This window comes from Vespa mandarinia, chromosome 7 (assembly GCF_050613455.1).
Source record: "Vespa mandarinia isolate Hongniang chromosome 7, ASM5061345v1, whole genome shotgun sequence".
NCBI lineage: Eukaryota > Metazoa > Arthropoda > Insecta > Hymenoptera > Vespidae > Vespa > Vespa mandarinia.
The window spans coordinates 7,575,001-7,588,353 of record NC_140816.1 but is presented as its reverse complement, the minus strand read 5'-3'; the positions used below and the strand labels follow the sequence as shown (position 1 = coordinate 7,588,353).

The 13,353-nt window shown below is 25.5% G+C and overlaps 2 protein-coding genes across 3 annotated transcripts in view; one reads left to right on the top strand and one right to left on the bottom strand.

Moving 5' to 3' along the window:
• LOC118443444 (prohormone-1) overlaps nucleotides 1-3,166 on the top strand; it is a 40,386-nt gene extending 37,220 nt beyond the window's left edge. For both annotated transcript variants that reach the window (XM_035870444.2, XM_085658288.1), the window contains one exon: nucleotides 2,969-3,166. In XM_035870444.2, coding sequence (XP_035726337.1) covers nucleotides 2,969-3,133 — 165 coding nt within the window. In that variant the 3' untranslated portion in view covers nucleotides 3,134-3,166. The remainder of the gene's footprint in view (nucleotides 1-2,968) is intronic.
• A 1,829-nt stretch (nucleotides 3,167-4,995) lies between these two features.
• DNAlig3 (DNA ligase 3) overlaps nucleotides 4,996-13,353 on the bottom strand; it is a 44,676-nt gene continuing 36,318 nt past the window's right edge. Inside the window, exons 5-22 of the mRNA XM_035870358.2 lie at nucleotides 13,143-13,353; nucleotides 12,267-12,346; nucleotides 12,115-12,192; nucleotides 11,709-11,898; nucleotides 11,462-11,617; nucleotides 11,232-11,363; nucleotides 11,052-11,131; nucleotides 10,897-10,984; nucleotides 10,716-10,793; nucleotides 10,494-10,617; nucleotides 10,298-10,368; nucleotides 10,054-10,200; nucleotides 9,740-9,948; nucleotides 9,180-9,594; nucleotides 8,872-8,985; nucleotides 8,549-8,640; nucleotides 6,775-6,865; nucleotides 4,996-5,494 (exon numbers count right to left, since the gene is read on the bottom strand). The exon at nucleotides 13,143-13,353 is cut by the window's right edge and continues 28 nt beyond it. Coding sequence (XP_035726251.1) covers nucleotides 5,342-5,494; nucleotides 6,775-6,865; nucleotides 8,549-8,640; nucleotides 8,872-8,985; nucleotides 9,180-9,594; nucleotides 9,740-9,948; nucleotides 10,054-10,200; nucleotides 10,298-10,368; nucleotides 10,494-10,617; nucleotides 10,716-10,793; nucleotides 10,897-10,984; nucleotides 11,052-11,131; nucleotides 11,232-11,363; nucleotides 11,462-11,617; nucleotides 11,709-11,898; nucleotides 12,115-12,192; nucleotides 12,267-12,346; nucleotides 13,143-13,353 — 2,509 coding nt within the window. The 3' untranslated portion in view covers nucleotides 4,996-5,341. The remainder of the gene's footprint in view (nucleotides 5,495-6,774; nucleotides 6,866-8,548; nucleotides 8,641-8,871; nucleotides 8,986-9,179; nucleotides 9,595-9,739; nucleotides 9,949-10,053; nucleotides 10,201-10,297; nucleotides 10,369-10,493; nucleotides 10,618-10,715; nucleotides 10,794-10,896; nucleotides 10,985-11,051; nucleotides 11,132-11,231; nucleotides 11,364-11,461; nucleotides 11,618-11,708; nucleotides 11,899-12,114; nucleotides 12,193-12,266; nucleotides 12,347-13,142) is intronic.

The following is a 13,353-nucleotide window of genomic DNA, read 5'->3' as shown; positions in this document are numbered from 1 at the left end:
GAGAGAAAGGAAGAAAAAAAGGGTAAAGGATAAGGATGAGAGTGGAAAGTTTAGTGGGGTTGGTTGAGGGAGAGAGAAACCACGTCAGAAAAATGTACGAAGGATTGTCTTAAAAGACCTTTCGATGGTTTATTGAGATTTAGAATTAGGTAATAACTCTAACGAAGAGAAGGATCAAGAGAGAGATAAAGAGACAGAAAGATAGATAGAGAGAGAGAGAGAGAGAGAGAGAGAGAAATACCTCGTAAAGATGAGTTTCTCGTTTATATGGTACTATCGTAAAAATAAAACACCCTTATGTCGATCCATTTTGTTACTTTTCAACGAGAGACATCGTCAGATATAAAAAAAGTAAAAAAAGAAAAAGAAAAAAAGGAACGAAACTTATTTCCTTTCGTTCTTTCTTTTCTTTTTTCTTTTTTTCTTTTGTTTTGTTTCTTTTCTTCTTTTTTTTCTTTGTTTTTTTAGATCGATCTAATAATTCTATAGTCATTTTACTAGAGAATCGAAAAAATATGTTTTGTTTTTTTTTTTTTTTTTTTTCTTTTTTTTTCGAATACGTACGTGCATACGTGGAATTACTTTAATTTTTCTTTTTTACTCGTTAGTCATTAACTTTTGTATTACATGACTGTTTTTTAAAGATCTTCTTTTTTTTTTTTCTTGTCTTTTTTTTTTGCTTCATTTTAAAGAATACAAATACAGTATCGTTTATATGCCTCTCAAAAACACAAATAGTTGAAATGCTTAACTTTCCATAAACTTTCTTGTCATGGTTGACGGTTTGCTGATATCGTTTCAACTTAACTAAGAAGAATATCATAATATCATTAGTATACATACACGTATATATATATATATATATATATATATATATATATATATATATATATATATATATATATACATGTATCAAGGAGACAAGAGATTTTCATGGAATGCAAACGAGGAGTTGAAACTGCTTGGATGCGCGAATCGTTTACGCTCAAGCAAACATACTTTAACCTTATTCTCGTTATCGCAACGTAACTGCATCCAAACTTTCCTTGTAAAACAAAACGAGCTTTAGAATTCTAACGAAAGGTCGGTAGAGAACGAAGAACGAATGAGTAGGTGGATGGGTGGGCTGAGTTAGATGGGATTGGTGGTGTTGAAGGTTGAGGGTTCAAACTGACGAGGGAAATGTCGCGCGCTCGTCTTTTCACGAAGTAATCAGAGAAACGGTAATTAACTTCCTAGGAAAATAAAATAATATATCGTGGAAAGATTATTACATTACCAGATGAAAGAGAAATTTCAAAAAAAACAAAAAAAAAAAAAAAAAAAAGAGAAAAAGAAAGAAATAATAACAATAAAATACAAGATTTAAAAGAAAAAAGAAAGTCGCCTTGCATTCTTTTTGTTTTATTTTTTTTTTCTTTTTTTGAAATTTTAGCGACAATGATTAGTCACGCGTACGCGTAAATTGACACGAGTTGTTATTAACATTGATAATTAGGAAACTTAAGGAAATGATATTACGTTGGAAGATAAAAAAAAATTAATAAAATAAAAAGTGATAAAGAAAAATCGAAAAAATATAAGTAGCTATATGTCTTTGGAATTTTTTTATAACGATTAATCACACATATGTGTGTGTGTGTGTGTGTGTGTGTGTGGATGAATTGAATTTAAATCTATGTATGTGCGTGATCGAATGTATAAATTGAACATAAACTTTTGTATCCGTGTGTACGTGAATATATGTACGTATGCGTCTATGTTGCTATGCTATATATATAAATTATATATTCAATTATATATTCAATTATATATTGAAATGTTAAAGTTAAAGTAACAATAATATAAATATATAGGATAGAGTTAATGTATTTACAATAGTGATAGTGATAGTAGATAGTGATATAGCGTTAGTAGTCACTGTTATGATAATATAACTAAGTATGTCAAGTGTATTTAGATATAACTATAACAACTATCGGTATCTTACGTTAATTAAATTCATATTTCAAAGTAAAGTTATCTCTTCCTCGAAGTAATTATTTTAAGAATTAACATTGTCCCAGTTCTCTCGAAGCGATCTTTCGTTTACATTTAGAAATCTATGGTCATACATAAGAATAATTTATTCTTCAAACACTATAGATATTAGATAACCAATATCGAAGTTTATGCTGATTTAAAAGGTTTTCTCGATCAGAGAAAGAGAGATTGAATGTGTTTTTGTACTTTCGAATGTTCTGAGATAGAAACTTCAGGGAATTTGTTGAAAGTTAAATTTCGCGTTTAGACAATTTACAATATAGACAGAGAGTTAGATAGATAGACAGATAAATAGATTGAGAGAGAGAGAGAGAGAGAGAGAGAGAAAGAGATTTTTATTGAACTAGAATATTTTCTAAAGCAATCTCATGAAAGCATTTTAAATGATACATATATATATATATATTGAAAGTCACTAATTAAAAAAATAAATAACATTTTTCTTTCTTCTCAAAAAAGAAAAAGAAGACAAAGATAATATAATAAGATATAATAATACGATTTTTTTTTTTTCATTTATTTTACATTTTAAATTGGAATAATTTTATTATTATTATTATTATTATTATTATTATTATTATTATTATTATTATTATTATTATTATATTAAAAAATTAATGTATCGGAATCTTTTTTTTTTTTTTTTAATTAATACAAAATTAATTTTAATCTCTCTGGAATGAAAAGATAGTATACACAAAAATGATTTAAATTAACAAGAGAAGAAGAAAAGAAAATAAATACATATATATATATATATATATATATTTTTTTTTTTAATGTAAAAAGTGTAAAAGCACTTTGTCTATTTTCTTTTTTTTTTTTTTTAAATTAGAAACAAAAAAAAAAAAAGAAAGAAAGAGAAACGAAAAAAAAGAAAAAGAGAAAAGGAAAGAATACATACTTTCGTTTTTCCTCATTGCAGTTGGTGGATGATGACGGTAGCATCGATGCAGCACTAATAAATTATCTATTTACGAAGCAGATCGTAAAACGACTTAGAAACCAACTCGACATTGGAGATCTCCAACGTAAGCGAAGTTATTGGAAGCAATGCGCCTTCAATGCAGTTTCCTGCTTCGGCAAATAAATCATTCTACTTTATTGCTTGCACAAAGGAAAGATAAGGGAAAAAGAAAAAGAAGAAAAAGAAAAAAGAAAGGAAAAAAAAATGATAAAAAACAAACAAAAACAAAAAAAAAAAAAAAAGAAAAAAGAGGATACCATATTCAACTATCTCTATTTCCCTCTTTTATCCTTTTCAAAGTCTCGCCTTAAAAATGAAATAATTACGACGAGAAAGATATCTTCAATAAAGAACAACAAATATATACGTATATATAAATATATATATATAAATATATTTAAATTAAATAATCAATTAATTAATTATATATGATGCAATTACGATCGTCCTAATATCCGCAATAGAATTATTTTATTAGTCGTATGTATTTCTACGTGAAAATTAATTTTCAATCATTATTAATAATCACATAAATTGTAGGAATGTTTAATTAATAAGAGGGAATTGTTAACATACACACATACATATATATATGTATATATATTAATTTTATTAATTTTATGTATATATATATTTTTATAAAATTAATAAAATTAATACATATTTAATAATATATATATATATATATATATATATATATATATATATATACATATATCTTTTTTTTTATTATATGTTTATTAATAATAATCGAGAAACGTTATTGTTTTTTTAAATTAGAGAAATAATAATGAAAAATAGTAAAGTTGGCGGATGTAAAGGGGAAACATCGATCGTTTCTGCAATATCCTCTCAATACCGAAGCAAGAAGTAGTTTAGTAAAATACATATCCTATTTGAATTTGATTTTTTCTTTGTTGTTATTATTGTTGTTGTTGTTTTTTCCTAATAGATATAAGGAAATAAATAAGAAAATATTGTCGATCTTTATTATTCGTTCGATCTGAGGGAACATATTGAAAATATTGATTATTATAACTAATGGAGTCTTTATCTTCTGAATCAAATACTACGATACTATTTATCTATCTAATTAAATAATTAATAAAATAATGGAATATATTAATGGAGTATGTGCAATGTATTCGAAACTTACGATACCATAATATGATGTCCATAAAAATTGTTTAAAATGTATTAAGATTAATCTTCAATGAAAAAAAAAAAAAAAAATAAATAAATAAATAAAAAAAGAAACAAAGCAGTATTATACTATATACCTATATTTATGTTATAATTAAGAATCTATATTGGTTACAGATAATGATACGTTAATATAGGATTTTATTTCCATTAAAATTGTATTTATTTAGTAAAAAGAAAAAAAAAAGAGAAGAAATATATTTCGTTCGTAATATGCTGTTGTTATAAATTTAATTAACAATTTAATGTAAAAGGCATATTTTATATTTACACAATTTATTCACATGCTCTTGATTATTTTAAAAAATATCTAAATATTATTATTATTATTATTAATATTATTATTATTATTATCATCATTATCATTATCATTAATTACAATTAGTTCCTTCTAAGAAATATTATATAATAAAAACAATTACATTCTAATAAATATACTATCTATACACGTAAATAATTTCAATGAACTTTTTCATCATTTTAATTTTACATCAATTTGAAAACTGATAGTTTCGCAAAGAGTTTAATTACCGTAATATAATTAATTTCATTCTTTAAACCGTACAAGTGTGTATACCCACCCTTCTACAATGTCTTCTTAATTTCAATTTTGCGAAACAAAATTTTCCATCACGTCGTTTCTCGTAATGGCTTCTAAATTGGATTTTAACTTTTACGGCATCTCCTAGAACGTTCTTTAATTTCACATTATATAAATATAAAATAATTAATATAATCATAAAATGAGTATATCAATATGTTATAAAAAAAAAAAAAAAAAAAAAATATATATATATATATTCCAAGTTAGTAATCATTTCTCTTAAATTTTAAAATATATCACTTATCATATTTTATCACTCGTCGTAAAGTACATTGAATTTTGAATACTTCTATAATAATAAAAAATACTCGATAAGTATTTGTTTCTTAAGTTTTTAAATTGTCTTCATCCTTTTCACATTTTTCTTTTTGCCCATCGTTAGTCCCTTCAATTTCGAATTTATTTATTAAATATTTACTAGATTTCCGTAATAATAAAATATCGAGATAAAAAGCCCGTCGGAATAAGTGAAGAAAATCAAGAAAATGACAAAGGATATTTTCAATTGAAGTAGCTCGTTCTTATCATTGATAGGAACAGGTGCAAGAACAGTCGCAATAATCCGCAACTAATGTTACAGCGTACGAATAAATATCTTTCATTTCCGATGATGCAGCCGATTCTTCCAGCCACGATGAATTAACGTGTCTTGCACTTTTTGGTACGTCCTCGAAATCCTATAAAAAAATTTTTAAATATACATATAAACTAAAAACATAAAATATTAATATAATATTCAATGATAATAATAATAATAATAATAATAATAATAATAATAATAATAATAATAATAATAATAATAATAATAATAAATTTTACACGTACACGAGTACTTCAAATTACTTTAAAATTCTAAAGAAAAAAAAAGGAAAAAGAAAAAAAAGATTATATCAAAAACAGGATCAATTGAATAAAAGTGTATCGCTGATAGATTAAAAAAAAAAAAAAAAAAAAAGAAAAAAGAAAAAAAAAGAAAAAGAAAAGAAAAAAAATGCAAATTTTTGAACGAGCACAAGATTATTTACAGAAATCATTACTTCCAAAATAACATTGTATGAGATCTATGAATAAATTTCACGCATATATACATATTTTCGAATTACTTAAAAAAAAAAAAAAATAAAAAAATAAAAAAATAAAAAAATAAAAAAAGAAAAAAAAAAAAATAAAAAGGAAAGGAAAAATATGATTAATTAAAAAGCGATATATCGCTGTCAATATCTTTTTTTTAAAGATGAGTATAAATGAAAAAACAATTTAATAGCATTCGATAAAAATTTGATAATAAAATTTGATAAAAAAAGAAAAAGAAGGAAAAGAAAAAAAGAAAAGACTTATTTACAAAAATTTATACTAGGAATAAAATTGAAAGTGATCAATAAGAAAATCGATTTGTATTATAGATAAACGTGTTCTAATATATAACATCGTAGGGCCTTGTAGAATCTATTAGGTAATTGCTATGACAACATGTAGAGATTAATTGGCATAGGCCGATGGACGATTAAATCCAGCAGGCATCTTGCAGGTTACGGAAACTGTTTAACGACGAAGCAGTCTCGGTAATGGCTCCGGTATTAACTCTACGATTAATCTTGTTAGCTTCAAATCCTGGCGATGCGAGCAGAGATTTAAGTTCGTGTTCGTATCGATCCGAATTTCTCGCTCCTTTTGCATTCGTCCGATTGAACAGTGGAAATGAAATTCCTGTTTTATTTCCGTAACCGACAAATACAAATGTTTACAAGAGTTATGAAAAATTATTAAATTAAAAATATCCTTTAGGAACATTAAAAGGGAACAAAACAAAACAAAAAAAAAAATTGTTTTCTAAATTAATAATTGTTAACCGTATTAACCAAATACAATTTTTTTTTTTTAATTATTATTATTATTATTATTATTGTTGTTGTTTTTTTTTTTTTTTTTTTTTTTTTTTTTTTTTTTATTAACAAACCCTCAGAACTGTCGATGGAATTTCTTTACGATCGTGAATCACGTGAGTGGATTTGCATCGATCCGAATCTTTCAAGATAATCGCTCCCAGTCTGATTATTTATTGATTTTTATTAAGGACAATATAATTGATCTGAAGTGAATTTTCTATGCTTAAAAAAAATATGCTTAAAAAATTAAAAAAAAATATATATATCTTTAATATCGTTTAAGTTTTGTTATAATAATTCTTAAGCTGTTTTAATACTTCTTAAGAATGTATCTTAAATTAGTGTTAAAAGAATTCCCTCGAGGGATTGAAGACTACAAGTCAAATGTTTCCACCTAATGATCTCTAATTATATTATCTTTTGAAATAACTATATATATACATAATTCTTATCTTTCTTTTTTTTTTATATTAGTTTATAAAATTTTACGAAGTTTCTTATGGCAAAATATATTTTGCATAGAGAGCTTTCATCATTCCTAATGAAAATAAGAGAAATAAGAGATAATTAAATTTAATTAAATAATAAATTATTATGTCTTTCTAACAACATACAAATATATATATATATATATATATATATATATATATATATATATTACTTATTATTACATTTATTATAAAGAATTTTTAATATTTTACATTTATATTAAATAATACTAATATTATTTCATCGAAAAGTATACGATATAATATCAAATCAAATATACCATGAAAGTAATACATAAAAAAATATTAGTAAAAATAATACAAATAAATGTATCATTCATATTAAAAAAATATACTATTCCCGTTTATTCGGTTGCAGAACACTCATGTTATTTATACTAATAGAAGAAGATTAATTTAAGTATTTATTCGTTAGAATAGAAAAAAAAAAAAATCAATAATACCGACATTATTTATTGATCACATCGAATATTTTCATCAAACGTATCATTAAATTGATTATTAAGTGACCAATGATAATATCTTTGTTGTAAATATCCAACGAATATAATGAAATAAAATAAAATAAATAAATAATAATAAAAATAGAAATATATATAATAATAAAAGTGTTGAGTTTCAATATTATTTCCGATTAATATTTTGTAATAAAATTTTTCATGGATTAACAAGTTCAATTGTTTAATTCTCACGTTTTATCTCGAAGAAAAATTAAAATTTATACAACGCCATAATTATCTACGATCGAAAAGTTTCGATCATATGCATTTTACTGTCTATATTATGCAATTTTCTTTTTTCTTCCCCACTTCGGTTTTCTTTTTTTCTTTTTTTTTTTTTTTTCCTTTTTATTTGGAAAGCCCACTTAATAACGATTAACTTGTAAATACTTCACAGACGCAATGGTTTTAACAGTTTATTTGTATGACTTCGATCATGTCATTTGTAAATTACAATACCATGTCATATGCACGAATGTTCTAAGTGGATTCTTTTTATTTTTTTTTTTTTTTTATTTTTGTTGAAAATATATAAATGAAAAAGAAAAAGAAAAAAAAAAAAAAGTGTTATCGTACACAGTGAGGGAAGAAATATTATCCTGTTCAAATTGTAAAAATATGTCTATTTTTTTTTAGGCTTTACGATTTGGAAAAAAAAAGAAGAAAAAAAGAAAAAAAGAAAAAACGAAGAAATAAAATAAAATAAAATAAAATAAAGTAAACAGCAAAGGAATAGAAATTAATGTAAAAATTTATGAAAGTTTTAAAGTCATTAAACTTCTGATTCACCCTTCATACATAAAACATACATATATCGTAATATACAAAAAGGATACGTTTTCAGTTCTCGGTAGAAACGTTTTCGTTTCTTTTTTTTTATGTCACGCGCTAGACTGACACGAACCTCTTGAAATATGCCCTTTGATCTCTGCGAATTAATAATTTTTTTTTTTTTTTAAGTTATTAGATATCATTAAAATGTTAACGTTAAACGTCAAAGCATAAAGATAGTCGAAAGAAGAAGAAGGAGAAGAAGAAGGAAAAAAGAAGAACCATAAAAAGAAAGAAGAACGAAAAAATATAGAAGAGGAGGAAGAATCATGAAAAAGTGGATTTTTCGTAATTTACAGAGTTGAATCGCATGGGTGCGTCGACTTACCAATACATCCTCCATATTGTCGGATAAAGGCTGAGCATCAAATGGCAATCCTTTTTCTGGCTTTCGACCATCAATCCAATTTAATGGACTTCCTCTTTCGTTGTATTCGATGTACTATTCTCATCGAGGGAGAGGGAGAAACATTTATTTATACATGTTCAAATATAATTTATCAATAGAAATTATCGTGTATTAAATAATAATGAAAATACGATATATAATATATTATTATAAATGTGTATTAATAAAAATATGATAATTGATAAGTGAATATATTTATCGATCTATAGAAATATAATAATACGTACGTCTTTATTAACGAAAGAGTAATACTTGATAGACTTATCTCTTTCATAATCAATTTCATAATTCATCATGGATTCTTCGTATTCTAAACTCTCGATTGGATTGTCCTCTTTTTTTATATTAATATCAGAATAATTACTGACATCGAATAAATTCATTTCCTTTTTTATTATAACATTTTCCTCGTAACATTCTATTTCTTTCTTTATTTTTCTACTTGTACTTGGCCGATCAATTTCAAATTTTTTCTTAACTTTCAATTTAATTTTTTCTGTTGTATTCCCATTGTCGTCATCCATGATATTTGTTTTCTCCATTTTTATTTCTTTTGGAGAAATATTTCTTTCGGTATCGACTTCGTCGGAAATCGATAATGTAGAACTAGTCGAAGCTACTACTTCGGGATCTTTCTTTTCACTTTAAAGATTGCAAAAAAAAAAAAAATTAAAAAAAAAAAAGAAAAAAAAGAAAAAAAAAAAAAGAAAAAAAAATAACAATACATTATCGACTAATGTATTTGTTAAAAAAACGTTAATGTTAATTCCTTTGATTTCAATCTTACCTGTTATCGGCTCCCAAGAGAATACTAAAGTCCAAGGAGTCGGAACTCCTTTTAAATAATTCACGAAGTTCCTTCAAATTCGTAGCAGTAGACCAATCCTTATCATTGCGAATCCTTGTTACTCGCGGGAACCTAATGCTAATTCCATCCGCTGTATGTACTCCTTGATCAGTAAATTCTGCTCCGGTGATCTCCCAAACTGGTTGTTTCTTAAAAAAAAAAAAAAAAAAAAAAATTAAAAAAAAATTAAAAAAAAATCTATACACGTAGAATTAATTTCTTTTGATGAAATGATGAAAGAATATATTGATTACCTTTGGATCTTTTGCAATGAAATCTGGTATCATTGGTTTGTTAACTCGTAACCATTTTGGAACTTTCGTTGGATCCTTACCTATTTTAATCATATCGAGTTTATTTTGAAGAGTTTCTAACATAGCATCGTCGTGGCCTGAATGTACCTAATTAATTATCACTTATTACTCGTCATATCATCATCCTCTTCAACTATTTCATTTTACATAGATCAAATTTTATCTTTTAAAATGAATCACTCACTTTTGTCACAGTTAACCATTTATCAGTATCAGGATCGTAACAACCCATAAGAAAAATTGACATCATTCCTCCTAAAAAAAAAAAGAAAAACAATAGATACATTTCAATATTATTAGAATTTTTAGCAGAGATAGAAGAATGATGATTATTTTGAAAATTTTTCAAAAAAAAAAAAAAAAAAAAAAAATCTACGAACCTTTTTGACCAGTACCATACCATGCGCCGAGAACAACGAGATCTGCACTATCGGCCATGGCGCCACCGAACAAATAATCCTTCTTTACCTTCAACCAATGTCTTTTACCGGGCTCATATTTACTCTAAAATAATTTTTTTACATACACACATATATATATATTCAATCATTATTGATATTAATAATAGTACCATTATAAGAATTTTTAAAAACGATTTATACTTTAATATCTTTAAGAACTAATCCTTCGAGACCCAATCTCAAAACTTTTGCAATCATCTCTGCCAAATCTTTGGGATTCTAAAATCATGATATATTTGATTATTAAATGAATATGATCGAAGATGTGCAAATTAAACTAATAAAAACAAAACAATTTGTTTGTTTTTTTTTTTTCACGTACATGCACTTCCTGTGATTCAGACAGCATTATTCTATTAGGTATTTCTGTCATACTATTCTTTAAAATCTTTCTTCTTTCTTGCATAGATCTGACAAGTTAAAATAAAATTATTACAATTTCACAGAGAAATACTTTATTGTTTTATTAAAACTTACTTGTTAATAAGCACTTCTCCATTGTAATAAATACAATCAAAGACAAAAAGACAAACGTTTGCGTCCTTAAATTCTGTTTTCTGCAACATGTAGATATAAGCAACTGCAGACAGATGTTTAGTATAAAAGTATTACTATCTAACATTATGAATTATTATATATACATATAGTTACATTTACCTTATGAATGCCTAAACTTCCAAATGGCAATGGTTTGCCAGTTTTGTTATCGATCAAAAGTATTTCAGAATCGAGAATTAAATCATCACCATCTGGAAACGCTTTCGGAATGTAATCCTTAAAGTGTTTTATCTGAAATTATTATTATACATTTTTTATCTTTTTTTCTTTTTCTTTTTGGAATAAATCTTAAATAATTCTAATAAAAAAAAAATTAATTAACAACATACTTTATGTGCCATAACTGGTTTAAGAGATCGACTAAAGTATCGAAATTCACTATCCCTCTTATGCACTTGAACACGTTCGCCGTCATATTTAATTTCAGCGAACATCCCGTTGGAACACTTTTTCATTGCCATTTCAACGGACTTGCATGCTTCAGCCTTAACATGGAATAGATATGTTGATAATGTAGTTATTTATATTATCTACGTATGGTAACGTTAAAAATTTATATAGGAATTTATTGCTTACCAACATCGGTAAAACAGGAGTCATAAGAGAGAGTGCTATTTTAGTGCCACCTGGCGAGGTCAATAAAGTAGTTCCCTTTGCTGAATTTGACGATGGCATAGAGGTAGTTGGCATAAATCGTTCCACCACAGTTTCTAAATTCATTGACACTTGAAACGCTTTAAATGCATCCTCGTGAACGGCGCTAAGACTATAATAATAATAATAATAATAATAGTAAATAAATAATTATATTTAAAAAAAATAATTATATTTAAATTATATTTAAATAATTATATTTTAAAAATATAAATTATATTAATTTATCATAAATTCTTTTAGTATAGAAATAATTATAGGAAGAACTCAAAAAATAAAACAAAAAAAAAAAAAAAAAAAAAAAGAAAAGAAAAGAAAAAATACTTACATGTGCTTAGGACCAGCATTTATTCGTAGATCATGCTTTATCAGCCTTATAATCATTTTCAAATCATTTCCGGTACATCTAAAAATCATAAGAATCTCAGATAGAAAAAAAAAATAATCCTGTTATTTTTATTATAAAACAAACGAATTTACCTATCAATAATCGATTTAAAGTGATGAATTTGTTCGTCCTCCTTCGTTAAACTTGACAAAAACTCGAGAAACTGATCCACCTGTATTTGTATGAAAAAAAAAAAAAAAAAAAAAAAAAAAAAAAAAAAAAAAAAAAAAAAAAGAAACGTATCTTATTGAAATGAAACAGGTAAGGAGAAAAATTTATATATATATATATATATATTAATTATATATTTATATATACATATATATATTAATTAATATATTAAATTCGAAATAATAGTAATTGATCTTTAAAGACGAAAATTTATCGAACCTACGAACAAACGGAAAATAGAAAAAATATGCGATTATATTTGATGAGTAAATTTGAAATTCAACGAGTATAGTGAGAGAAAATACATGCGGGATGTTTGGCTTAAAGAAGGGTCGATTCGTTTCAAAAGAAAAGAGACGAGAAGAAAAGAGAAGAGAAAAAGAAATAAAAAAAAAAAAAAAGAAAAAAAAACCTGTCAAGGGAAATTCTTATTTTTCGATTGAATCCAAAAATGGATGTATAAACAAGCAAATCCTAGCTTGACCAATCGACATATGTGGGAAAGATATTTATGCAAAATAAGGGATTGCACGGACGACGATAAAAGAATCCATTTAGTCGATTACATTTTCTGATCCCTTGGACAACGACAAGGACGACGAAGACCACCAAAATCGCATGTAAAAAATTGTTGCGGTACGAAAAAAAAAGGAAAGAAAAAAAAAAGCGCGAGGAATTCGTGGACGAAGAAGAAGAAGAAGAAGAAGAAGAAGAAGAAGGAGAAAGAAGAAAAAAAATAAGGAAAAGAAAAGAAAAAGAAAAAGAAAAAGAAAAAAAAAAAAAGAAAAATACTTTACCTCTTGAATCGTGAGCAAACTCTTCGGTGAGACTTTAATGGCCGTGCTACTCTCGAAAAATAGACGAATCGTCTCGGCTATATCACCCTGCTCGAGATCCTCCAACATCGAGTCTTCGTCTTGCAACAATATACGTGAGAACAATTTGATCAGCTGTTTACTTTGCAAATTGTAAATTCTCTTTGCCGCTTGGGGTAAAAGCAGCTTACAC